Genomic DNA, 27750 nt, shown 5'->3' on the forward strand with positions numbered 1-27750 from the left:
GTGAGTAACGGTTTCCAGTCGAGCAGAGGGACCTCAGTGCGCATGGCACGAGGCACCGTGTGTGAACCCTGTCTTCCGAGGACTATCTCAACTGAGGACTCTCGGGGATAATCCTTTTCCTTTTCTTTATGACCCCCAAATGTGCCATTTGCTCTGCTGTCTGGATTTTGCCTCGGCATATGTGCACTGGTCGTGGGATGCAACGTCCACTCGAGGCTGCAGCTCGACACTTTCCCCCAGAACAAGCGAGGCAGTCAGAGGATAAATGACTTTATCTGACAACGGGCTTTCCCTGCGGCGCGCGCACACACACGCACACACACACACACACACACACACACTTAACACACGCACACGCACACACACGCGCACACGCACACACACACACACACAAGCACACGCACACACACACATCTGCAACTTGCAGACATTTCGAGCGTCATCGCGGTCCTGTGCGGAGAGACGTTTTGGTGCAGGGGACCCAGAGGATACTTCTGCTGCTGCATGCATTTGCGCACAGAAGCGCGCGTTGGTTGGATCCGAGCTGCAGTCCACTTCCCACCAGCTGCATTGCCTCACAACTGAGAAAGAGAGAGAGAGAGAGAGAGAGAGAGAGAGAGAGAGAGAACGTGTCTGTTATGAAAACTGTGCGCCGGCTGCTTTTCCTCCTGAACTCTTTCGTGGACCCACAGGCTTAAAATCGACACGCGCGGCGGGGTTTCGTTAGTTTTGTTCATGCGTAAACCTGTTCCGACCACGGACACCATCACTCCACAACTACAATGAGGCAGCGTGGGGCGCCGAGCAGAGGAGATGCTGCCCGCGGGCTGTAGAAGTGGCGGACAGTGACTTCCAGCGGACGAGTGGATGCCGCCTCTGATGTGGAGCTGGTCGCTGTCCGGAGCGCGCGTGGTGCTGAAATTTGGATGATGCCTGACCAGCGGGCGCAGGGCTGCCGCTCCCTGCACCTCAACGAGGACAACGGCCGCTTCGTGCTGCTCGCCCTCCTCATCGTGCTCTACCTGCTGTGCGGCGCCGCGGTCTTCTCGGCCATCGAGCGGCCCTCGGAGCAGAGGGCTCACGGCCGCTGGAACGGGACGCTGCTCAACTTCAGCGAGACCTTCAACGTCAGCCTGCGGGACCTCAGCTCCTTCCTGCGGGAGTACGAGGCCGCCATCGCCGCGGGCATCCGGGCCGACGCGCTGAGGCCACGATGGGATTTTACTGGGGCTTTTTATTTTGTTGGAACTGTGGTGTCGACTATAGGTGGGTGATCTGTGCGCCACGCACTTGAGTCCTCTGGACCATTTGCGTCCATTTGTTTGCAATGTTGTCCTCTAAACACTTGTAGCCTGTCGTTAGACCTCACACGAATACAAAATGACCTCCAAAAATGCCTTGTAATTGGCTCAAACCATTTGGACATATGTTTTAGTTGGAACGGGAGTCTGAATAATGATTAGAGTTGGGACCCCGTGACCTGAGGAAGCCCCATCCAAGATAAATACATTGTAGATGATTTGTTAAATAATCATTAGTGACAGTCTGGGTGTCAAATGCACTGGAGCTGCCATCCCTTCAGGCTGCTTTCTTCCCTCTGGCTTACATACAGAATAGCAGATTAACATTTCTTCTTTCCAGTCATGTGTTACATTTTGGCTGCGAGGGACTTTGGCAACGGGGGCGACATCTGACTCGCCTGCCATTTGGAACGGCACACTCATCCCTGGCTATAGGACAGCACCCATGGGTGCAGTCTCTCTCCCTTTTGCCACATTGCCATTCAAACCAACACGAATGTCAATGAGAAGCCCCCAGTCTGCTCCCCCCTCGTTTAACATTTACTGTGCAATAGGTCAGTAAAGAGCAACTGTCCCTCGCAGGGACACTTGGTGTGCTGCACTGCATGTCTGATGGCCTGGTGAACTCACAACCCCACCACCACCCGTATCCCCCGGCAGCAGCCTCTGAGGTGACAACCCCTCAAATTATTACCTGGAGTGTTCTACACTGTGGCACGTTGAGTGATGAGGAAAACCGACGGCTGCTGCACAGCGAGAATTGGATCCACATGAGCAGACAACCTGTCAGAACTTCATTTACTTTGGAACTGCCGGGGGGGGGGGCTTTGCTGGCTCTTCCGCTGTCTGCACCCACATACAGACGAATAAATGCAGAGCTCTCGGGGAGCCGGTGCACTCGGCCCACCCGGTGACAGGGGGGAGTAACCGCGGCGACTGTGTTTGTGTGCATGTCTGTGGCAGGTCCAAATCCTTTGTGCTCCACTTGTCACGCAGCAGCAACGTTTCCCCCCCTGAAAAGCAAATCATGTAAACTGAGTCAGCTGCTCGAGGGGAGAAAAGGGGTGACTTGGATCTCTCTACGGTATTTGTCTTTTCGCAGACATGAATTGTATCGCTGCCTGGATATCCATCTCACTTTGATCCCCCCGCCCCCCGCCCTCCAGCTCCTGTGCTTCTTTTTTCTGCACACGTGTGTGTGCGGGAGATATAAAAGGGATCTGTGGGCCTCCCCACACAACTCTTTATCAGAGCGGCATCCCCCCTGCGCACTCTAGATACTCCTCCAAAGCACTTCCCGCCTCTGACTCCGTCTGCTGTGGCAGAGGCATCAAATCAGCGGTGACGCTTGTTTTGAAAAATTTAAGAGCAGCCGCGGCCACTTGAGGCACTTGTTTACCCTCTTGTTCACTCGGTGTTTCAGCCGGACTCAGTGGCCATAAGTGCAGGAAACATAAACAATTGTATAGCAACTTTTTAATCAAAGGGGACCTATTATGGTGTAATGAGTTGGATGTAAATATTAGACATAACCATAATTTCAATGAATGAAGTAAAGGCATGTCAGAGTATGTCTCCATGTTGCTTGGTTTCTCAGGTACTTTACTTGTTCCGTGACGAGTGCACTTAATGGTTTTCTTCACACGATCGTCCACTCTGAGCTCTTTCTCCCCAAAAAAGGTTGACTGATGGTGCACGTTTACTATACAGGCGTTTGGCCACCGCAGGATGACATTTCACCGGCGACCTTAGCTTTTGCATTTCCTGACGGCGTACGTTTTCCACTTCATTCGGCATTCGAGCTTATTTCACACACATATAACTCTTACCGGAGTGTATATAGACATTTTGGGGTATACAGATTGTGATTGGAAGACTAAACCCCGAGCGGTACCACAGTGGCCACTAGTGCAAATTTGCTGCTCTGCTTATACATTCATTTTAACCTCGTCCCTAATTGAGCATGTTTGCGTGCGAATATTCGCTAATTGCCCCTAAACACGAGCGATGAACGTTTCAACAGAGGAGAAAAATTTACTGCCAGTTTTTTTTTCTGTTGCCAAACGCGGTGGTGCAACAGAAAAAAATATTTTCCTTTTTCTATTTTGTGCACGGCAAACAATTTCCATACGAGTGAGTGGACACTGTCCTGGAGTCCAAGATTCACTTCCTATAACAGATGCGTAGGTAAACATCAACATGCCTCTGAGAGCCTGTTGACCTTAGGATCTCATTCACAGCACCGCTGTGAATGAGTTCGGCCTCACAGAGCCACCGGCGCGTCTGTAGACTCTCAGTCCTGTTTTTTCATCCGTCTCATCTTGTTGACACGTGCGTTTGAGTTTGTTTTTGCCAACATCCAACTCTTGGTTGTGTTGTCCTGCCCCACATTCTCAGACGCGGCTTCACTGTTCGCCTGCTCATTAAAAAATAAACAAGAGTCTGCTCTCTAAATAGAATTTCCATTAATATCAAAAGTAAATATTTATTGGCCTCAAGGCTGATTGATAGCTGATGTGTGCGAATGAGGACAGCTCTCAGTTGCCTAATGTCTCACTGTAACTTGCTGCGGGGACATTTTGGTGAAAGACTTCAGTTTTGAAGCGCTAGCAGCGCAAACGCTTGTCTGAAAATCGAGTGTCCTAAGTGAGGGCTTTTGACTTGTTGAGATTGAAGGGGAAAAACCAAATAGGGACATTAATTGCTCAGCAGTTTTTAACATAAGAGGCCACCGCAGGTTTGGATTCTGTGCCGGGCTATTTATTCCTGGGGATATAGAGGCTCTTCGTGCCCCTGGCAGCCACTGCAGCTTCTTGCTCCAGCACACTCATATCCACCCACTCAGAGGAGTCACAAAGGCCGTCAAAGGCAAAGAGGATAGTTTAAGAAACAGTCGAAAGCAGACCCTCACACAGTTGTCCCCTTAAATGAGGCCAGATTTAACCTCAGTGCCGTTCACAAGTTGCAAAGTGAGGAGAAATGTCAGAGGTGGGTGGAGTTTAGAGAGGATGAAACCCTTGGCTGTACAGAGGTTTGCTGCGGCAAAAATGCTGCTTTCCGCTTTTCCGTCTGTATACTTTGTATACACCAGGACATGCGGGCGTGATCACTTCCATCACGAACCAAAATGATTGAAACCTGCTGAGTAAATCAGTGCTGACACTGTAAAAGAGGTGTTACAGCAATTTCTTTCTGTGTCGCAGTTTGTGGTGTTGCATTGGGTGCGTCGGAAACACACCTTTGAAATTTAGCCTGAAGACGCACTAATCAACATTCCTATATCAATATATATCAAAGGACTATGTGCAATGTGAAATGAGTCAACCACAGGGATGAACCCGCCCACAATTGTCCCGTGCCTCGTTCAGCTCATTGTTTGGATTTTTACAGCCAACTTGACTTCTGTCTTGCAGCTTATCAGATAGTTCTCATTACTTACGGAAAGTTCAATTGAGCTTGGCCGCAATCCGTGAAACCTTTGTCATGTTTTGAACTGTTGCGAAATGAGTGGCGGCCTGTGTATAAAGGTAAAAATGCTGACGTTAGAGATAAGACATGTTCAACTGGGTCGGCAGCCTGCTCTGCCCCCCACTACTGCACAGAAGGCAGAGCGCAGTTCGTCTGTTTGTTCAAAGTTCATGAATATTCCAGCAATTGTCCCAAATCACACCAAATTCGACACAGCACTTCCTTGGGCCCTTTACCAATACACATGCCAGAGGCTGATAAGATGAACAGTTCTGGAGATATACGAGTCACATACAGAAAGACTTAATTTGTAAATGTTGTATTTGTAATGTAATCTGGATGTTGTCCTGCTGTGATCAAAAAGTAATCATTGGAGATCACACAAAAACAAGAAAATCAGTGTGGTGTGATAAGAAGATTATATTTTCCTTAACTATTCAAGTTAACTAAAAGCTCGTTATGTCGTGATCACGAGGAAGGTTTTAGAATAAATCTGCGATATCCTACGCGCTCTCCCGCGATTCGTACTCTCTAGCGTGAATAAACACAATGGGATAACGGGCGTTATCCTCTTTGTCCTCTTGTACCAATTTAAAATTACTGATTTGGCTTTATTGAGGCACACCTGTGTGACTATTACACGCCTGTCTGACGAAAACCAATGCATTTGGAAGAGACTTCTCCTCTATACTGTACGGCGCTGCGCCTCGTGATTCACGTGTCTCTGAGGTTACAAGACAATGTCACCTCAGATTGGCGGAGCGTGCATTTGGCATTTAAGCAGCGTGAAATGTCACATGATCGACTCCAGTGGATTCCTCGAGGCAGTCTGTGTTTCTGCTTTTGGTGCCGTGTTCTTATTTAGATGAACCGCTCGGTGCTGCTTCGCTGGGACAAAACCATCTGTGTTGTTGCCACTGTGTAAGTTATGAATGTGCTTTCAGGAGGTGGGTGGGAATTCTGATTGCAATCTGTGAAAGCAGATTCATTGGTGCACAGCGACGTCTCAGACTTGTTCTGGCCTTCTGTTTCCCACTTCAGACTGTCCCACACAGTCTTGACTCGTTTTGCACCAATCACAAATCTAACTCGTCTCTTTTGTAGTCGTGATCTCCTGTACACTTTATGCGGCATGTTTCCGTGGGACAGCATTGTAACGGTGTTACAAAATAGAAGCTGCTCATATTCCATGAGCAGCACATTATATATTGAGACGAAGATCACTTTGTAAAACCATGTGAAGCTGGAGCTGGTCAGTGTGACTCTATTTTCTACCTAGTTCTCGGCGGCTGCTCAGTGATGCTCGGATTCAGAGGAAACGTCACTGTCAGAAATGAAAGAGAAAAAGAAAGCAGGATGAGAGGGTCTCTCTAGATTGTGTGCAGTCCAGATGCTCAACGTAATGAGTGAGTCCCCAATGAATGAGAGACGCTTAATTGCACCAGTGCTGCATAGGAGATCTATAAGACAGTGTCTAAATGAATCTAGTTGTTGTGTAATATACCTAATTTCTGCTTTAAAGCTGCACTTCATATTTTCAAATTTAAATTGGAAAAATAAATGACTTCACATCATGTCACAGAGGTGTCACTCACAAACCGCTTCCTACAACCTTTGATTTGTATACGCAGTAGCGCTCCCCAGCACCTGGGAACAGAGTTTTCCCACTTTAAGGAAATATGTTAAAAGAACCAATGATATCTGGAGGTCTTTTTCTCTCCATCCCTCCATTATCTATACTGATTTGAGGGTCGCGAGGGACTGGAAGCCGCCTCGGCTGACATTGGGTGAGAGACAGGGCTGACGTACAGAGACATTCACACCTACGGGCAATTTAGCAGCTTAACCTTATGTCTCTCGAGTGTGGTATGAAGGTGAGGTGCAGAACATGCATACTGCGCACAGAAAGCCACAACCTCCTGGCAACAGTTGAGTTGGTTTGCATGCTCACATTTGCTTATTACTGGTATAGTATAGCTGAGGCTAAGGACTTGCCTTTTAACTCTGCAAAGTCATATGCATCGTGGCTACCTCGTGTATCTTGCGTCCCTTTGGTGCTTTGGTTGTGTCCTCGGAAATGAATGTGATGTGTCGCCGAGATGCAATAAGCTCATGAAAGGCAGGGGCAGTGTAGGGGCACATTCTCACGACATCGTTGAGCTGTATGTCAAATATAATCGACGATGGCGCGGCGATCGCTTTTTCCTCTGTTATTTCAGAAGTAACCATAGGCTAATGTCCTCCAGTGTCACCATGTTGTTTTCATTTTTAAAAAAAAGCAAAACCGGCAGTTCTATACGGTCTGAGTTCTGTGGTGTGCAATATAGTGGAATAATCCCAACATGCATTGTACACGGCAAACATGTGAACAATTACACATCTGGTTGTCTGATTGTGTTAGATTGAAAGGCCATCAAAGTGACCAAATTCAAAAATAAAGACAGAAAAAAAACCTTTCCAGATAACACACATCTACACTGCTTCCCAGTTTATGTGTGTGTGTGTGGGTGTGTATGTGTGTGTGTGTGGGTGTGTATGTGTGTGTGTGTGGGTGTGTATTTGTGTGTGTGTGTGTGCTCTGTCATAGTGGGTCATAAATCTGCCCCGACATGCTAAGGCGTGTGCTCGCCTGCAACCAGTCACTCACGGAGTCGAATCATCGCGGCCGGCCGAAGCCAAGATCATTTCAGAGGACACAGCAGATTTTCTGTGCTTCCTTCTTCTCAAGCCCATTAGCATTTCACTGATTCTGCTCTTTGTACTGGCAAGGCAAAGAGAGGATAAACTTTGTGTGCTCTTTGCACTTCCCACCACGGATCATTCGGACAAACATTTAGAATTTTATACCGCTTGTACTATTTTGACCATCATCGGTTTCACTAAACCCGATCGGATGATGCCGTAAGCACAAAAGTCCCTCTCCCGAAACACTTGGATGTTTGACAACCTTCCGATGCAGTGAAATCAAACGGACACTCTGCAAAATGTCGCCATGTTGCAGAAAGTCTGCGTAACCTTTTCCACTTCTGCACCGGCGGAACATTTATCTGCATCCTTACGTCAGGAATATAATAAGTTATCAGCGTTAATAACCTAAGAGCAAGTTGGCCAATAGCACGCTGTTATCTGGCAGCTGTCCATCTGTCTCTCTGCGTGAAGGAGGGGCCGCCCGTGTGAGAGCGGACAGAGAGCGACAGGAGGACATGCTGCAATAGGACGTCTTTCAAGTGGCTGAATGCAAACACGTGCAGTTTTAAATATGAAATAGTCAGACTGAATGTCAGATTTTAGAGTGATTAAAATGATCCCAAATAGTAAAGCAGAGCAACTCGAGAGAAGAGGCACAAGCAAATTGAGAGCGTGACCTTGAATCAGAAAGATGGTTGGTCATGATTAGATCACGATGACAGAGCACTGTGTCGTCCCCGGAGCTTGTGGTCATGGACCATGTACCGTGAGGAGTTATGGGTATCGCGTGATACACAATTACCGTAAGTCTACTATGGAGACAAATTACACGCAATTTAAACACTGCAGCTGCTGAAGAATAAGTAACTGCCGGATACACGTGTAGTGTGAGCCACTCCTGTTCGATTTCTCCGTGTAATCTGTTTGAATTAGAAGAAGCGTTGCTCCTGATCCTTAGGGAATAATGTTCTTGCGGTATAAGCACCACGATGAATCCGCTTGTGTCCGTGGAAAATACCGGGATCACACGTGGCTGAATGTGTTGCGTTGTCCTCCTGGCAGCAGATTACTCGACTACCTCCAGTCCGACAGCCTCTGGCGGACGGTCTCAGACTCGCAGTGGGCTCTTTCAGTTAATAGAAAGTAAAACAGAATTTAATTGTGAGTACCAGAGCATTGCCTCATCACTTCTCCGCTGCGGTCTCCATGATCCCAGATCATCGTTGCGGCTGTCGGAGACTTAGCGGTCCCCGACAGGACTGTGCGGGTTTTTGCACAGCCTTAAATTTCAGGGACTTGTGCTTTTCACGCTTGTGGTAATGAGAAAACCATTAAATCGAGAGTCTGCCGAAAGCTCAAGCGTCCATTTCCTGCTGGCACCTGATCTCACTGTCTTCAAGTGATGCCTCCGAAGCTGGAGCAGGATGAAAGACACACAGTACATTTAATGTGGCGTTACCATGATACTGCATGAGCTCCAGATCTGTATTATCTGTGATGCTGAACATGGAGGCTTATCGCACTGACCTGAGGGGGATAGTGTTTCAAAAGCTCCACCAGAGCAGGTGTGTTTACTTTGGGGAATAATACAAGAGGGCTTTATGTAGCTAAGCTTTTATCCAAACATTGACTGTGCATACAGTCCAAGATAATAGGAAACACAAGGACGCAGCCTTCAGATCCATCAGGGAGAAGCGATAAATCTGATGAGAGAATGACGCCCCAGTCTCATGAAAGGGGAAAAAAATCTCTGTTCCCATTTGCAGATGAACAATAAGGCCACGAGATTCTTAATTTTGATCGTCCTTATTCAACCCTGTCTTACCTTCTCAAACAAACAAGACTCTGTTTGTTTCAATGATGTGAACATGAAAAACTGTTCCGAAAAGGAAGGGAGGTAGAAAAAAGATCAAACTTTGGCACAGGTCCAGAGTCAGTGCAGCATTTTTTGTTGACAGCAAATCAATAATGACAGAAGCAAACTAATCAATCCTCCAGGTCCTCTATGCCAAGGAATTAAGTGGTGAGGTACAATTTAAAAAACACTGGATTCGATTCAGTCCAGAAAGAGCCAAACAAATCCCCAAATCAGAAGGAGAATGTATTTTAGCTCGTGGTTCGTTGACTGGCTTCGCGTCGCCTCGTCGGAGCTGTCGCTCCTGTAATTTACATCTGTGTTGACGAGCTTTAATGACTCTTAGCTACACATTTCACCGTAGTCCATTATGTTTAATTATTGCACAGCCATGTGTAGCACAACCACACATTATCAAGGCTTTGACATGTAGAACACATGCCATTAATATATCGCCTGTATTGTATTGTGGGTGAGCTCTGTGAAATTCAAAGCCACATTGTTTTGCTTGAGGGCCCCATAGGATTTATTCTTGTACGTGTAGACTTCGGTGGTCGGGTGTTTGATAGCCTTTGTTAAGTTCGGCATACATTGCACACGTCTCCTACTGAACTTGGTGCGCATGTGACCTATTCTTTCATCTTCACCTCAGCATAGTGTGAATGTTCCTATTATTACCCGGTCTGGGGCGATGCCAGTGACCCCAGCATCTCCCCAGCAGATGGTGTGGCGATGATTTCTCAGGTCCGTCCCTGTTGCTGCTCCCTCAGCCTTCCGTCCTCTCTGCGGACCCCCCCCCCCCACGTCAGGTCATCAGAGTGTCAGCCATGCGTGGCGTTTTTCTGCTACCGCTCTTATCCGGCCAATTTGCGACTGTTCCCTCGAGTGGGGAGCAATTGACGAGGGAGCATGTTCTTGAGCTCATTAATTGGGAAACACGGGGAGGCAATACGAGGCAGAGATCTGATTTGTGGTTTGCAAAACATTTCGCACAATGAATCTTTGGGTCCGTGTTCTGAGCTACAGGGAGCTGCGTGGGGGGATGTGTCCCTGACACCCGGTAACCTTCAGACTCAAAGCAATGCCAGAGAGACAAGTGAACACAGTGCGTGTCCTTCGTTCAAACGCAGAAATGTGACTGAGTGCTTTTAGTTACCCTCTACTCTCATGGGTCTATCCATTAGGAGCTGTGGCCCAGTTGAACTGGCTCTTTTGTTTATCCCTGCTGTACTTCTGCAGCTTGCGGAGATAAACTCTGACGGTCGTCATATTCTTCTGCACTAAATGAAGACTTCTCTTGCACTGAATTGAAACGTGCTTTGCTCTCTAATGTTCGGCCTTGGGAGGCTTTTTTTTTCAGTACAATGAACCAATACGCCTTTTCAACAGGCCAGAAATCACAATACGGAATCAATAGGTCAGAAAACCAAAAACGATAGGCACTTAAATGTTCCACAGCTGAGGAGGAGAGCTGTGGGTTCAACTGCACAAGGGACCCCCTTTTACAGTATTCAATCATTTTGATTGATTGTTGGTATCAAAAGTTTGGTTATAGCAACTTAAAAGATTGACACGTTCAGCAGGAACTAATGGGTTTGTGGTTCAAAGCCAAATATAAACTCAGAAAATTGTGTGGTATCGAGAGAAATAGATGAACACGTTGTTGACAAAAAACAGAAACCGAATATCACCAGCCTTATTGTTTAAAGGTATGCAGAATTTACACCACAACCCTGTTGTTATTAACTGTCTTTAATGGGTGAGTTGACAGTAAGCCAGGGTAAAATTACTGTACACTCCGCGAGGTAAGGAGAGTTTGAACAGAGCACTTTAGACTATCCAACAGCTGCTGTTATCCCCTTTGTGCTGCCCACTCTCCAGATAATGAAATACCTGTTGCGTTTGACAGATTTTGCACTGTTCTGCTTCGCTCCGAGTGGTTCGTTGGTGCGAAATTTGATGACCGACTTCTGTTTAGAGGCGAGCGGCCCACTAAGTGTAGCAAATGAAAAAAGCAAGAGCATTCACAAAGCCCATCAATACATCTACGAGCAACAATCCCGGTAATCGGTGCTCTTTAGATCCCGACTTTACAACCCGTCCTAATGAGCCATTGTGACTTGCGGCTCAGTCTAAGTTGTGTCAACTCTGCGATTGCGCCTCAGAACATGTGATTTCGACTCGATTGCTGGCGATAAAAGCTGACCTGAACCCCGGAATCACTACAGTCCAATAACGCTCTATCTACTGTATCTGGGTCTCCCCCTCTTTTCATTCCCCCACAGTCGGATAACCATTAGAGTGTCTTCTTCTTCTCTGCTTGAAACTGTCAAATGGTAATTAATGGATACTAATGGCACCGTTTCCATCACTTTCCTCCTGGTTGAATCTCTGGTGTGTAATTGTGTGTGCAAGCATCATTAGCCATTAAATCACAACATCATTTTCAATGTTGAGTTGAGCGTTCTTTATTTAATGTTAATGAATATATATTCTCCCCGGGCTTTGATTGAATTGGATTAGCGCACATTTGATTTCCTGCCTTACCAAGTTCTGCGTGAGTGAAATGTATCATACTGGCTCGGACAGAGTGGAAAATTCAAAGTGTTCACTGAGGTCGGTCATTCAGCGGGATCATTGGTCCGGACCGCTCGGTTACTTCAGTCGTAACCTTTAATACAGAGTTTTAAAGTACAATGAAAAACTCTAGGTGAATAAAGTCGCACAGGGTTTGGTTTCATTTCGCCTGTCCTTTGCTTTCTATTATTGTTCTGTTTTCGCTAATCCGTCTTGACACAGTAGTCTGGAGTAATGGCTCTGACATGCTACACTGAATCGATGCCCGGTGCCTTTTCCTCTCCTAGGTAATTTACTTGGTAATGAGAGACGATGCAGAAGACTGTCTCCGCGCGCACTGGAAAGATGTAATCTGTTTTTCCCTCTGATTCAGTTGGGTTGGAGAGTCGCGGTCGGCTAATTAATTAACTATGAAACAGGAAAATAGGATTTCACTGAAGGGCTTAATTTGGGTAAATCACTGCCCCTCACCTTCCTGCTTGCCGATGGTGTCTCGCTGCGTGTTACTGAAACCCCCTGTATGTCACTGTCTTTGACAACACCGAATAATTCAACGTCTGTTGTGATGTAGGAAACCTACAAAAGTCAATTTATCTTTGTGTGTGTGTGTGTGTGTGTGTGTGTGTGTGTGTGTGTAAGGCCATATGGTGTGTTGAAACGTGGGTTTGAATGTCCTCCTGTCTCTAAAACCTATCTGTATCAATCAGTGTTGATCTAAATGACCCGGCATGTCAACAGCAAACCCACACGAGAGTGGTTTTCAGTGAGAGAGATAAGGCCGAAAAAGCCATTTTGGGCATCATAAAGGAAGTATTGGCTCGATATTGATGTCATTTATTACCATTTATTACCTGACAAGGATGGTTACAGACGGGCTCATGTTTAAGGGGGTGGGGGAGCGCTGCCCTAATGCTCCGACAAGACTGAAATGGAGGATTGCCATGATGAAAGAATCAATTAACCTTGGCCTGGAAGTGAACTAGTTGATCTTTCGGCACGATTTTATTTGTTGTATGACATTGTGTGTGGGTTTAAGAGTGCGTGCGTGCGTGCGTGCGTGCTCACATTGGCCCTGGGATGCAAGCATGGGCACTGTGTACATAGTGTGTATGTGTGCAAACAAACAACCATATAATGTGCACACATAAGAGCAGAAAAAAATGCACATGAAAAATCAAATAATCATCCTCAAGTGTAGGGCACAGTTCTCCTACAAGCACGTGTTTGGTTTCTGCCTATGTAAATTATTTTCTATATATTAAATGTTTTTAGTTAAAATATTGATCCCTTTGTAAAAAAATATAATCAATGATGCCATTAACCAATGTTTCCCAACCTGGAATGAGACCCAACAAATGTGTCCCAGGAGAAATCTGAAAGGTCACAAAACTAAAACTGGGATGAAAAAGAACAAAAATATAATATAACGTTTAGCAATGACAACATAGGTCTGTTGGTCAGGTCGGTCCCCACTTTGGTTGGAAATACTTTTATATTTTTATTCATGATGGTAAATGGTCTTAATTATTATCATCATCAAAGTGCTTTTCAGTACAAGTCACATTCACACGCAGGACGTTTTTTTCTATCACACAACATTCATACTATCAGGGGCAATATTTCAGGGTTGAGTGTCTTACCCAAGGACACGTCAGCATGTGGACTGGAGGAGCTGGGGATCGACCCTCTGGGTAGTGGACGACCCTCTCTACCTCCTGATTCACAGTGGTCCCATACGATGCACCTGTGACACTCTTCAAGATTGAGAAGTGCTAATTCCACGTGCAGCATTAATCCATAAACATCCTCCTCTCCTCTCCTCTTTCTCTCCTCTCCTCTTTCTCCCCTCCCCTCTCCTCTCATAACCCCCTGCCTCAGCTTGAACATTCACTCAAATTGACTGAGAAATCACAAAATAGCAGGAAGCCAAACCACACAGCCCAGAAAAAAAGGGCTTACCTAAGCTTATTCCTGACACCCTCTTCCACTCAATGTAAACCCGTGTCCTTGAGTTTTCCATCCCATCAACCGCAATGGCACTGTAGTAAACACTCCATGTAAACATATATTGTTCGTACAATATGGTGTGGCTGTACACAATGGACTGCATTTTAAAGAGCACTTTTTCTAGTCTTATTATTTGTGCTTTACAGTACAAGTCACATTCACCCACACATTCGTACGGCGCTGCTCTTGACTGTGCTTTTCCCGTCACATTCGAACACTGTCGGCATAGCGACAGAGGCAATTCAAGGGCGACAGTGAGTGTCTTGCCCAACGACACTCCGGCATATGGACTGGGGGAAGCGGGGATTGAACCACTGACCTGTTGAAAATTGCAGATAATTACTTTTCTTTTTAGGTTTTTCCTGGTGGTAAACGTTGACTTTTGGCTTCACATGAGTGCCTGTTTTGCTATTTCTCCTAATTCTCTCTTATATCACATCATGCATATTCACTTGCAATGCAAAAATGTTACATCATTATCATTATAAATTACCCTGCAGTCTGTTTTTTTACACACCATCCGCTCATTACTGTGACTTTCACAAATTGTTCAACGCAAATAATCATCCGGTGCTTTCTGCATACCTCTTGTGTGTACTCCACTCAAGCCCTGCTCCTCCATATTTTTCATCGCGGGTACAAATATTTACAAATAAGATTTAAGCCTCATTTAAAACATTGATTTAGATTTGAGCTTGTTTTGCTTTCATGCACCACTTCCCTCATCTCGAACCGGAGACATGATTTCTTGCGAGGGAACCGCAGACATCTGTTTTGAACCTCACTCGGGGAACTAACTGTCTGATGTCGCTCCTCTGTCTCTGCAGGTTTCGGGATGACAACGCCGGTGACAGTTGCGGGCAAGGTGTTCCTGATCTTTTACGGTCTCCTGGGCTGTGCGGCCACCATCCTCTTCTTCAACCTCTTCCTGGAGCGCATCATCACACTGCTGGCCGTGGCGATGAAGGCGGTGAGGGAGCGGAGAATCAGGAACAGTGGTCTTCTGCCGCCAGGCATCCGCCATGACTTCTCAGCCTACTCCCTCCCTGGCTGGAAGCCCTCCGTGTACCATGTGATGCTGATTCTCGGCCTGTCGGCCATCACCATCTCCTGCTGTGCGTCCGCCATGTACACGCCTGTGGAGGGCTGGGCGTACTTGGACTCGCTCTACTTCTGCTTCGTCACCTTCAGCACCATCGGCTTCGGGGACTATGTCAGCAGCCAGAGTGCGGCCTATGAGTACCAAAGCCTCTACAGGGTGGCCAACTTCTTCTTCATGCTGATGGGTGTGTGCTGCATCTACTCACTCTTCAACGTCATCTCTATTGTCATCAAGCAGGTGCTCAACTGGATCCTGGAGAAAATGAGCTGCCTGTTTTGCCAGCGCTGCAACAAGGCCAACGCCTTGCTGGGCAGACGCAACGCCATCCGACCGGGCTCCAAGGGTCGCCAGGCTCGCTTCGGCCAGCCGTCTGACTCCGAGGAGCCTTGTGATAGTGACACTGAGGGACGCAGACTATCGGGGGAGATGATCTCGATGAAGGACCTGGCAGCCTCCAACAAGGTGTCGCTGGCTTTAATGCAGAAGCAGCTGTCTGAGTCAGCCAATGGATATCCCCGGACGGTGTGTGGCAGCTCACGCCATAATGGCTTCTCCGGGGGGGTCGGCGCCCTCGGCATCATGAACAACAGGCTGGCAGAGACGAGTAACTCCAGGTAGACGACTGAGTGAGGCAGGAAAACAAAGTGTGGGAGCTCTTAGTGTCATATACTGTGTAACACACCACGAGGCTGAGCTCCACACGAAAAAAATGCAAGGCTTTTGAAACGGATCACCGGTGGAACTTTTTATGCATGATATGATTTTGTATTTTTTTTGATTTGGATACTTTTGGAATTACAAGCCTGAGGTGATAATACAGGTAATGGGGGTGATGGTTTTGGTGACGATGGCATGAAGAGAGAACCACAGAATCAACGAAAAACACCAAGTTGACTGGGAAGCACGGGGACCGACCGTCTGCCACTTCATCGACCTCCAACCCAACCAAGAACAAACCACTGAGTATCTCTAAAATACCAGTCTGTTATGATCAATACATCAGACGTATGTGACTGAAATGTTCTGCTGTCAAGGAGCCAAGGGAAATATGTAGTGTTATCTTTATTGTTTGGTGAGTTTGCCAGTTTGTTTGAATGTACATATTTAATACTGACATGAACATGACAAGTAATCACTGAACGATTTAGCACATACTGATCTATGCATTATATTTCCCATGCATTTTTTGCACCATTTCTACACCTACATCTGTATTGATTGTGCAATGGCCATTCTTTCTTGACACGGGTCAAGGTTTACCCTCAGGTGATTCCTTTCATTTCTGGGGAAGGGAGTGTGGAAAGAGGCGTTTCTAAGCGTGGCAGTGATGTAGATGATTTGGTCAGGGCTGTCGCGAGGGGAGGTTTTAAAGAGATTAAGGGACTAGAAAGAGTCGTTTGCCACTGCTCGAGATGGAGAAAAGAGCGGAGCTGAAGAATGAAAATCCGTTTCTCCTGAGAGGGGAACTGGCCTCCTTATCAGCTCCAAACATGCTCTGGCGGCCCTAGACTTTGACTTGAAGGGTAAGAGAAGGCAGCTCCCAAACTGTTTTTCAAGCTCACAGATATCTGCCAGGAAAACAAAGGATAAAGGCGTGCAATGTATTAATTACTCTTTGAGTGAAAAATGTAGACCTATGTATTTGCGAAGGAAAATAAATGAAAAGTGAGTTTATTTTAGTTTGAAGTGAAACATGAGGGGAAGGGAGGAGAAGGAGGCAAAAATATGGATGGCTTCATCCCGTAGGCGCATTATGTTAAATGATGCAGATCGAGCGTAGCCGGGTCAATCTCAGTTGCTCGTTGGGAACGCGAAACCCCTGAAGGATTCCCCTAACTTGCATTGATTTATCTTTCGTGGAACTTTTTCGGATTTCATTGAGGGAGACTTTGCAGATACTTTGCTCTCTCTGTAAAAACCAAGCATGATCCAAAAGCCTGCAGAGGCTGATTTACCTCTTGGTGTCAGCGTAAACGTGTAGCTGAGATTGAATGGATTGTGAGGGTTTTTTCGGACGATGCGGTGCTTGACTGTCAGGCTTCGTTTTCCATGTCGGACTTGTGCTATCTCTTCCAAGACATCAGTGATGGTGTTTAATATTTGTAAACAGCAAAACAGAGGGGGAGATTGATAGTTAAAGGTCAGGGAGACGGCGACAACTTGGACGGGATCAAATCCAAATTCACACCCGATGCATCGGCCTCTCAAATGAAATTTTCCTGGCATCTGTCTTCATCGTCTAATATCCTTGCAGGATGCTCACTTAGTCTTTTCCCTGTTATCTCTGCATTCACTTCACACACACTGCACCAAAACCCTCCTGCTTCCCTTTTTCTTGCAGATCCCGGCTCTCTCCTCACGCTCATCACCATGACACTGTGAATACGAGACATGTCATGAATGTGTATATATATATTTAAAAAACTGGAACATCTTAAAAAGCACTCTTACACTAAGGCATGACATGGATCTGTCCTTTGTTGTATTTCATCATTTCAGAGCGTAGAGAGCTGAATAATCTCCTTTACTCCCCAGTCTCACCAAGAATAGAGAAAATGACTCAGGTAGTTAAATCTTCAGGCTTGTCTTAGTTTTTTCCTGCATGCCATTATGGTAAAGCCATACAAGTTAGATGTATATAAAACAGAGGACTCTTTAAAGTCTATTTTTCTACTTCCAGTATAGCTTTCAAATATCTACGTGTGGATGACTGGAGGGAGTCGTGTTTCACCGTCGGTCAACGGGCTGATCAGAAGCAGCATTCAGAACTCACCTACCCTCTTAACATATAATTAAGTTTACCAACACAGGTTTCTTCCAAGTGTTAAAGATTCATTTGAGAATTTTGTGAGTTAGATGAGAAAAAATTGCAGTAACTATGAAGGTAAAGATTAGCATTGAACCCTCTTTGTATTCAAAGCTAAGCCGACCAGCTGACGGCTGTAGCTTCGTAATAACCAATACACATAATTCCGAAAGATTTTCATTTTGTTCGTCAACATTTCCCAGTAGAAAGGCTCGTGAACGGCGCAGTGAGCATATGTTGGTGATGCGGAGCTTGCAGTGCCGGGGGGGCTTCGAGTGTTGCCACGCTGTTAACTGTGTCATTGCAGACGCGGAAAAGTGTCGGGCCCTGTGACATTAATGCAGGAGTATGGCCATGCTGTAGCAAATGGCATACTGCTGTTTCCCTGCTGCAATGTGTCACAAACGGGGGAGGACGTTTTGCTGACGTGTCTCTGGGATAATGATTCATGACTGATGTTATACAGTATGTGAACCATTTCCCCTCTGAGGCTTTACGGACGCAGTGGGAGAGGTTTAAGGATTGCTAAGGGATTTTTTTACCAGCTCTGTGGCCGTCTGCCTTGTGCATCCCCACAACCTTGCTTTCGACAAAGAGCATGTGTGTGTCCGTTTGTGTGTCCAACCCAGTGTGTAAAAGAATGAACATGAAAATGAATGGACTGTGAATGGTATTCGAAATGCTTCCCTAAACATATAACCCCACCACCGTGAAAGGTATTTTACTCAACATTAATATCCATTAGGACACATTTTCCTTAAGACTGAAACACATCAAGCTTTGAAGACATTGAATATGAGTATTTCATGTTTGCTCACCTAACATGCATGCGTGTCTTGAAATCAATTGCCTTACTTTAGTCCTTGCATATAACAAAAAAGGTTCCCTGTTGAAAAAGATCTCAGTGTTTAGAGCTTGTGTGTTGTACCTTCCAATCCTTTTGCATTTTGCAAAATTGATCTCCATTGATTGCAATGGTTTTAACTGCACTGCTGTCCCCTGCGTCTTCTGTAAGAGGAGGCAGGTGGTCTTTACTGTACGTTTGTTATCAGCAGCAAATGCCTCCATAACGTGATATCGCTGATTCATATTTTTAAGTGTAAGTAATTCTCTCATGTTCTCGTTGAACACGAAAATTAGATTGATGTGATGCAAAATTTCAAGGTCCTCACTATTTGTACATAACTTGGGTGAACATAGCAGACCTGGATCCCGGGCGCGATGAGATTCGGAGAGAGTGAAGTTGTCAGCGTTAATTTAGTCTTTAATTCTTAAAAATCAGCACTGCCAGTGTGTTTCTCCTAGTCGGCACATTGTTCTGTATTCACACTGGAAAATTTGATCTGTAGTCAACCGCACGGTGACTGTGCAATAGCTCCGTTAAAGTGACATGCTCCATAACTGTTACATGTCCCATAATAAAACTATTTGTTTGAAAAAGGCAGAGACTGGAAATGTCGTTTGTGTCAATGTTAAAGGCTGCTGGCGGCACCTGTGGCATCACGGTTCACATGACACTGTGCTCTGCTCTCCACGTTTCCTCTGAGGAAGAGTGCGTGAACTCTTTCGTATTCCGAGACTGTTAGCGCCGTTGGTGTCAGGAACAAAATGCATGCACATTAATTCGGCCGGGGCACATTGGAAATGGCTGTTACCAGCAGGCAGGCAAACAGCTGAGTGGCTCGGTAACAGAATGATGTATTCCAGCTCTGCTCCGCTGCTCCTGATCCTTTAACGACAGTCGCACTGTCAGCTTCGATCTGGAGCTTGATTTCCAAATCTACAGGACACTTGTTCCTGGTGTTTTTTCTTCGTTTTTTCATATAGTTTTTTCATGAAGACTGATGGTATTGGAGCCGCAAACTACATTCACATGTCAATTCAACAGCTACTTCAGGTGCCTGTAATCCACAGCTATGTTGACCTTTTGCCTCCATCGATGCTGACATCTTCACCTTGGTGTGTGTGTGTCTCTCATGCTGCTTGCATTGTGATTGAACATCCAGTTAATGTATGCAAATGAATTCTGTTTGCAAGTTGCACATTTATACCAATGATTGTACTTTTATATTTATGTAATTAAAAGTAAAACCTATATGAAACAAAGGAGGCGTTCCATTAAACACGGATATTCAATTATGTCACTCTGATGTTTTTTAATTGCTGCTGTCTAATAATGACTTACGATTTCAATGTTTATTGATGATATAATTTTATGGGCAATATAGCATGTCCATTATGTTCACAGATTGTTAAACCGACTTGGGATGAAGTGAGGCATCCGTATTTGCTTGACTTCTTAGCCGTGTCCGTTAAAGTCTGACCTTTTAGAGTTTGCCAGTTGTAATTATGAGTTTGGTGTCGACATTTTTACAAGCCAGGAACTTGATCACTCCAATATTATGATTTCACAAACAAACAAAAAAATCATACATTAAGCACTGAACTTTAGGGTGTGCTGGAAGGTGTATTGTAATACTTATGGACGCAGCCAGGTTAGCTTTTACCAGTTTTATGCTAAGCTAATCACCTGCTATCTGTAGCTTTAAATGTAGATCACAGATTTGACAGCAGTAACGTTTTCATCAAAACTCTCAGCAAAAACAAAGTGTGTTTCGCAAAATGTCAAACTATTCCTTTAATGACTGACTTGCTACCAAATATTATAAACACAAACTTGCTACCCAAAAGTTATTTTTATTTATGACAATAGTGATGTATTAACCATTATTAATAGATTAGTATGTAACCACCACATGAAGAGTGTCTTACCTTTTGGATTAAACATGGCAACATGCTCAGAAAATGCGTTGTAACATGTTGCTGCGTGGAGAAAAGTGCAAAAATGCAGTGGAGCTGATTAACTGGCACTTAAGAAATGTTAAGTACCTGCAAGTTAAATCCAGCAGAGGAGGATAGACATAGAGCTGCTGCGTCTCAGCATCACATCAGTTTGATCCCGCCTTTTATTGAAAGCACTATCTTTGATTGTGGTCACGAATGCTCTGTTGGTTCTCAGTAAGTCACTGATGAATTATCTTCTCCGTTGTCTAGCCCGTATTTCTCTCAGACGACCAGGACACGTACAGTTTGCCGAAAGGACCTTGAAACAGCGTGGCTCGTCAGTAATAAGTCGATCAGGATGTTGGTCATAAAGGGGGAGCCTGTAATTGCATTCATTATTGAAATGCCTATGATCCCAGCAAATTATGCAGAAAAACAACATACATTATCTCACAGAACAGGGGGTAAGAGGAGTCTGTGTAGAGGAAATGTCTGCGCTCATCAGTCATTTTCGGTTTAGCAAGACGGCTGTTTTCTACAGCTTGCAGAGACGTTAAACAGTCCGCTATTGTTGTGGGAGCAATTAACACCCACCCAGGATGATGCAGCTCTCCCTCTTCGTACGCTGGACCACTTTGGATCACTTGAGTCATTGTTTTGCTGGAATATCTGCATGTTGCCAGACTTGTGCAAAAATAACTAGCCTCTGTTCGACACAATAAATCACACAGAAAGGAATTCAACTCCACTGCAGCGCAGCCGATTCAGCTTTCAAGCCCCCAAAAGGACTTTTCTGATTTTAGACCGGGAGGAAATAATCAAATGCTTGTGTCTTTTCTTGGTTTTCCCCCCTCTTGGCACGCAAACAAAGCTTTATGTCACACACTGTTACAGTGTGAACGGCAAGATTATTCCCCAGGGAGACAGGACTGCAGTTAAACCTCCAGCAGCAGCAGCAAGCTGACGTGTCTCCTCTGGGTCCAGCCGTCAGAGACATGTTCCTCAATTCCTCCACTGCGGCAGAAACCTCTGATTCCCTGCCATTTGTCAAGTGCTGCTCGCACTCTTTCTCTGCACCGCTCTCCTGTTTCCTCCCCACTCCAGTTAACACAATATGAACCCCCCTATCACCACTGTAAACGGATATATCCGAGCTTCCTTCGGTAAATAGATACCAATATCTCGCAAGATCGTAGACTATTTGATTTCTTATATATGTTTTTGACATTAATTGACTTTTAGGATATGATAAAGCAGGAAGCAATGTTTTTCAAATAAAGGGAAAGGTAATGCACCCTAACGCGTGAAACTGGTGATATTCTATATTTCTATTATTGATCCCATAAATAGAACGAAACCAACAATCATGGATATATTTCCTGTGTATATCCAAAACCTGATATGGTGCGTTCCCCATGGTCTGACCACTACGTTATATTTCCCTTTGTTGCAAAAAACGTGATTATGATATGAGGCATTGTCTTTTGTTTGAATCAATTCCATATATACCATACTGGTGCCATCAATCCTCATTAGTGCATCGAGTGTGTTTTAATCTGCACCTGAAAACAGTCCTCAACAAAACTATTCCCTCCCGTCAGAGTGAAATGTGTTATAAACTGCAGTGCCCAGCTGTTTTTTACGGGCATTTAGCTTTTACAAATACTGAAAGTGTACGGCCCATTTTTTTTTAAAGATAAACACCTTGAGGAGGAGCAAGTGGGCTATAGACACTGAGACCCACCGACAGGTACTGCAGGGGAAAAGCAGAGTATTAATAGATTAATACAGTGTTGGTTTTGGTCTTTTCTTCGGATTTGTGGACAATACGAAAACATAGAATATCAAAGGTCTTTCCCTTTAATCAGAAATAAGGCAGCAAATAAAATTTGCTTGATGCACAACAAGATAAATAAAACATTATCTGAGAATTTACAGCTTCAGATCAAAGATCAGATAAAAAGCAGAACATCCTCTGCAGGCATACTGATATCCCGAAATGCATAATGTTGTCTAAAAACGGCTCTACATTGACTCACTCTTCGAAAAATAGAGACGGGATAAAGTACTTACCTTTGACTCTAAGGGATTAATGTGTCGACAGTATTAATTTAGGCATTTAAATTAGCGCTGTAATAATGGGGTTAATTGCTTCGGTTGCTTCCCATAGCCTCAGGCTCTTTACTCTTTATATGCATGTCTCAACCTGGGGCTATAATGCATTTAGTCACATTAAGGATCACTTTCAACCCATGGCGACCTCTTCTCACACACACGCCTTTCGTGTGCCGTGAAAAGGGTCCGCTGTTTTATTCATCAGCTCGGGATGCACATGGGGAAGGCTGCAGAAACCGCCCGCGGCAAATCGAATGCTATCTGAAGAGACCGCGAGCCACTCAATTCAAGTTAGAGTGTGAAAATCAAAAGTCACGGAGAAAACAGGAAATTTAAAAAATGTGTAGGGGGCTGAGCAGTCTGAGCGATGAGGCAATTACCTCATAACATCTGCGGGAGGAGAGACAGGGGGAGCGAGGGGTTAATAGATAAGAGAAACCCACCAATTCCGCTAATGAAGTTCAATGTGATCCTCTCATTCTGATTAGCATACAGCGGCGTTTACTATTGCAGAAATCCCTCGGTGTCAGCCTGCTTCAATGCAATAAACCACACAGTTCACCGCAGATAAAGTTAGACGAATAGTAAGAAAGCCGGAGGTGAGAAGAAACCCTTTCAGCTTAGAACACCTCAGTGACTCAAATCAAGTGCAGATCCGAGGCTAATTTTAACAGAACGCATCCACTCAACCAAGAGAATCATTAGGATTTCCTTAAATTGCAAGTATGATAAATAGATGCAGTTACACACAAATAATGATTGGACTAGTCTTCCACATCCCTGAGAAGCATTTGCAGCTCTGCACAAAGCATTTTTGAATCTGAAGGTTTGGCTCTTGTTGAAATAAATAAATGACTTAATTTTCAAAAACATGGTTGGTTATTTTGTTTTTGAAACAGTGTGCACAGCTTTGGTGCATGTCAAGGACAGCAGAAATTCTAGTGATGATGGGACTTTTATTATCCGTTATGGACAAAATTGCAGGTTTTCTTTTACTGTGAATGTGTGAAATAACCTTATTTGCAAAGAATCAGTGACTAAATCCGTCTGAATATGGACAAATTTGTTCATATTGCACCAACGAGAGGACCGAGCCGTACGTTGTAATATCTTTTCCCCTCTATCGTCTTCGTCATTTTTCCCATTTTCATCTACGCAAATACTCTCTCCTTCCCTCTGTCCAGAGAAAGATACTGCAGTTGGTGTTAAATCTGCTGACTGCACTATCACGGGGCAATCAATGTCTGCCCCCCCCCCTGCTCCCCCAGAGGCAGCTGAATAAAGATGTGACTGAACCTTACATAGTATATTTCAGTGAGGCTCGGTGACAGAAGAGAAGTGTGAAGGGACGGGAAAACCACTGAACGCATCCCTGCGACGAGGCAAACTGTCATTAGTCATTTGAATTAGGACTTATAATTGGTCTCCGTGTTTTACTGCGCAGAACTGAAAGTAAAAATGAACCCCTGTGATCACAAAATCGGTCTTACGCAGAGCAAAGTGAGAGCAGCAACAAAGAGAGAGCCTGTGTTTATCTGGCCACCCTATTAAGCAGCACAGCGGAGGAAGACATGATGAGAGGCACGGAAGGAGGGGAGGAAGGAAGAGAGGAAGGGCTGAGCTGGTAGTTCATGTTTTCTTTCTCTATCCAGTCCCAGCAGTGCACAAGGAATCAGCCTCTACATGGGCCTGATGTGCACTCATTATGCTAATAGGAGTCCCGTGGAGGCCGCTTTCGAATGGTACTGCACCAGGTTGGAGGAAACGAAAGACACCCAGGAGGAACAGGAAATAAAAACACTGAAAATAAGAGGTAAGGGGGTCGTGTCGCAGCCCATCAAAGAAAAAATGGGGATAAGAACAATGGATATGCAGAGAGAGAGAGAGTCTCTGTCCTCTCATCAGCTTTATTGCTTTCTCTGTTCCCCACACAGATGTTCATAAAGGCGGTTGCAAAAATTAAAGTATGGTATTAAAAATACTCGTTCTTATCAATTCTTCTCAACCTTTCCCACACTTACGGTACTGGTGCAGCGCAAACCACTACCTCACAGGATCCAGACAACCCGAGGTGCTGCTGTTTGAGAGATGTCCTCATCACTACGTTCAATAAAGCCACAATAAACCAGCGCCCTGCTGAGCTGACACACACACATCCCTGCACTTCCTTCAGCGGGAGTATATTTAGGTGGTGTTTCACATCCCTGGTGCAGGTCATTACTGCTGATCATAATAGCCACCAATAATGTATATGTTAATGACGTGTATCTGGCGCAGGCTTGCTACATGGTGTTTTCAACCTATGGAAACAAAGCAACACAGGATAATTAATATAATATTAGTAAAATGCTATTTTCCCATTATATCTAAGTTTACTTGTGACCCCAGCTGAAGATAACAGTCTTGACGGACAGTAAATATTCGATGTATTTCAACATCAACATGACTTAAACGGCCTCTTTTTGTTCACTGGCTCAGGGACGGCAACAATAAATGGAAACTCCTTCAATGGCAGGTTTATCGACCATTGCACAGTCCAGCCTGTGTGATATGATACTGAAAATATTTATCTGCTGACAAGGTCCCATTAACGTGGAAGTGACTGTTCCCAGTGCATGATTTTTTTTTTAATCGGCAGCTCCCAAGTAAGGTGGGTTGGGAGGATATTCTCTTTTGCTGCCACGATGGTTGAAGTGAATGAGCCTCAAGTGTTCTTACACATAAATCTTTCTTGGCCAGGCGATGGCCATATCAGGCAGTGCAGAGCAAAATGAAGCATTTTATGATGTAATCTAAGGCTGTACCTTCAGACTCCGTAGTCCGTACCCACTTTGTTCCATACAGCACTCGGCGCGGCTCCAACGAGCTTGTGAAAATGTATGTCATTCAGATTGAGTGTTTTAAGTGCACCTTCTGGAATAAAACGGCTTGGAATTCAAATACACTGTGAGTTTGAGTGTGTATGGTGCTCTCTGTCTTACACGCTCCTCTCAGGGCAGTGCACTAAAAAAGGTGAGGAAGCACTTGACAGCAGCCTTATTAGTGTGCCTGCAGGGCAAACCACCATCGTGGACATGACAGATGCAACAGGAAGGAGGATTTGTGGGCAATGCAGGGGGAAAAAAGAAAAATGCCGTTTGCAAAGACAAGGGGGTGCAAATCGTTTGAAGGAAAAATTAGTCCGAAAATTGCTTTTGGTTTAGCTTTTTTAGTTGTTTTTGTTGCATTTCCAAATCTTCAGTTCAATCACATGGAAAAAGATTTAGTCCACTTTTTTGTTGTTCTATGAGACCACTGCTAATATTCCTCCCAAATAGTTAATCTTCACACGGGATATTTCAACATGTCACAGTAGGGAAAGCGCAGGTATAATTAATAAAAGAATTTATGGCTTAATTCCACTTGGCTGTTTCAGTTTCCAGGTCCTGTTATTGTTCCACTGCCTCACTGTCACTCCTTCGTGACCTACTGGGGCACTTGAATTAAAATCGAGTCACCCTTAATTTTATTAGTAACCTCTGTGCTTTTCCTAAGTCAAAATGCCTGCAGCGAAAAAAGGTCTATTTGTGTCTGGAAATATGGGGCTTTTTTAATTAGCTGCTTGCTTTGCAGATTTCTGTGTCCTGGAGACCAATTCCAAGTCACTTAAGGAATGAAAACAACATTTAATTAATAATGTGCAACTTCAAACAAAACTACAGCTGCATTCATTCTGCTAAAAGTCACTCTGATAATTGTGATTTTATACAAAATATACAGGGTACAGTAAACATTCCATATTGTTTGTCTAACACACATACCCCCCCCCCCCCCCCCCCCACACACACACACACACACACACACACACACCCATCCATCAGACTCATTAATCCAAATCATTTTAACATTATGTTTTTGTTTAATCATTACTTTTACAGGTATAGGCACTCACCACTTTTGATTGCTCTCTGGATGTGGTATGTTTTATATTGTTGCAATATATGTGTACGATACGCACCAAGGCTTTCACACTTTGACAATGTCATGATAAATACTGTATTGATCATGTTTACTCATTGATTAGTGATTGTCTAAATTCAGTCCCACTGGATTAAAACAGCTCCTCATAACAAATGCTGTGCAAAGTAATGCTGTTTTAATTAGATGCTTCCTATCACCCACACACCATATGCCAAAACGACATATGTGGGTGGACGTTTGGTTGTTTTGAATTTGCAAGGTTAACCTTCTGCGGTGTCTAGTACTGTCAATAAACTATTGCTTGGCAGTAACATAAGTATATGCAGTTACTCGTTTTATGTTTTGTATACATCACAACTGTGAGCATTTCCTGGCAGACTAATATTTCAACTGAAGCTTCTTTCATTCCAATTGATCAAGTTATGTAACTGTAACTGACATACTGAAAAAAAATGGCCACAAATCAAGGCTTGTGTGCCCTTCTCGCTGTAACTTGCTAACAAAAAAGATAACAGGGTGAAGAAAGCTCAGTGCTCAGTTTTGTGTCAATAACTAGCTCGGGCAATGTTGCAAAGGAACGGGAGTAGTTGTTGCTGCCATCCCACAGCTGAACTGTAAGAACTGTAAAGACAGTCTACTCCTGAGGCGTCCAGTATTCTGCTGCACTCTGCTGGTGGGAAAAGAATAGTACACAAGCTCAGCCAGAATTTTGAAACCATGACTGACTGATCATCATTCAAGTGAAATTTCAAGCAAAGACGTCCAACGTGTAACTAATTATTATCCTCATCTATTGTTTTATTAATCTCATGTTAAGAATGTTGGTCGGAGAAAACAACCATTGTCATGGTGTCACTTTGGTGGCCTTTCTCACTATTTTCCAAATCTTTGCAAACCAAACAACAATCAATAAGTTAACTGAAAAATAATCAGTTTATCAATCCATAATTGTAATAATCATCAGTTGCAGCTTTGGGTGAGATAGTTAAAATGTAGCTTGTAAAACTGTAACAGTAAACCCCTGCTTTAACATGAATGGATAATAATAATCTAATGTTATAATTTATTATAGTATAAGAGTGACAGA

General features: G+C 44.5%; 1 protein-coding gene across 1 annotated transcript; it reads left to right on the top strand.

Moving 5' to 3' along the window:
• The first annotated feature begins 342 nt into the window (after positions 1-342).
• On the top strand, positions 343-19248 carry kcnk12 (potassium channel, subfamily K, member 12). Its single transcript, XM_035605149.2, has 2 exons — positions 343-1266; positions 14724-19248. Exons 1-2 carry the CDS (start codon positions 927-929, stop codon positions 15614-15616), a joined length of 1233 nt encoding a protein of 410 aa, XP_035461042.1. The 5' UTR covers positions 343-926; the 3' UTR covers positions 15617-19248.
• The last annotated feature ends 8502 nt before the right edge of the window (positions 19249-27750 follow it).

This window comes from Scophthalmus maximus, chromosome 10, assembly GCF_022379125.1.
Source record: "Scophthalmus maximus strain ysfricsl-2021 chromosome 10, ASM2237912v1, whole genome shotgun sequence".
In the NCBI taxonomy this organism is placed as follows: Eukaryota; Metazoa; Chordata; class Actinopteri; order Pleuronectiformes; family Scophthalmidae; genus Scophthalmus; species Scophthalmus maximus.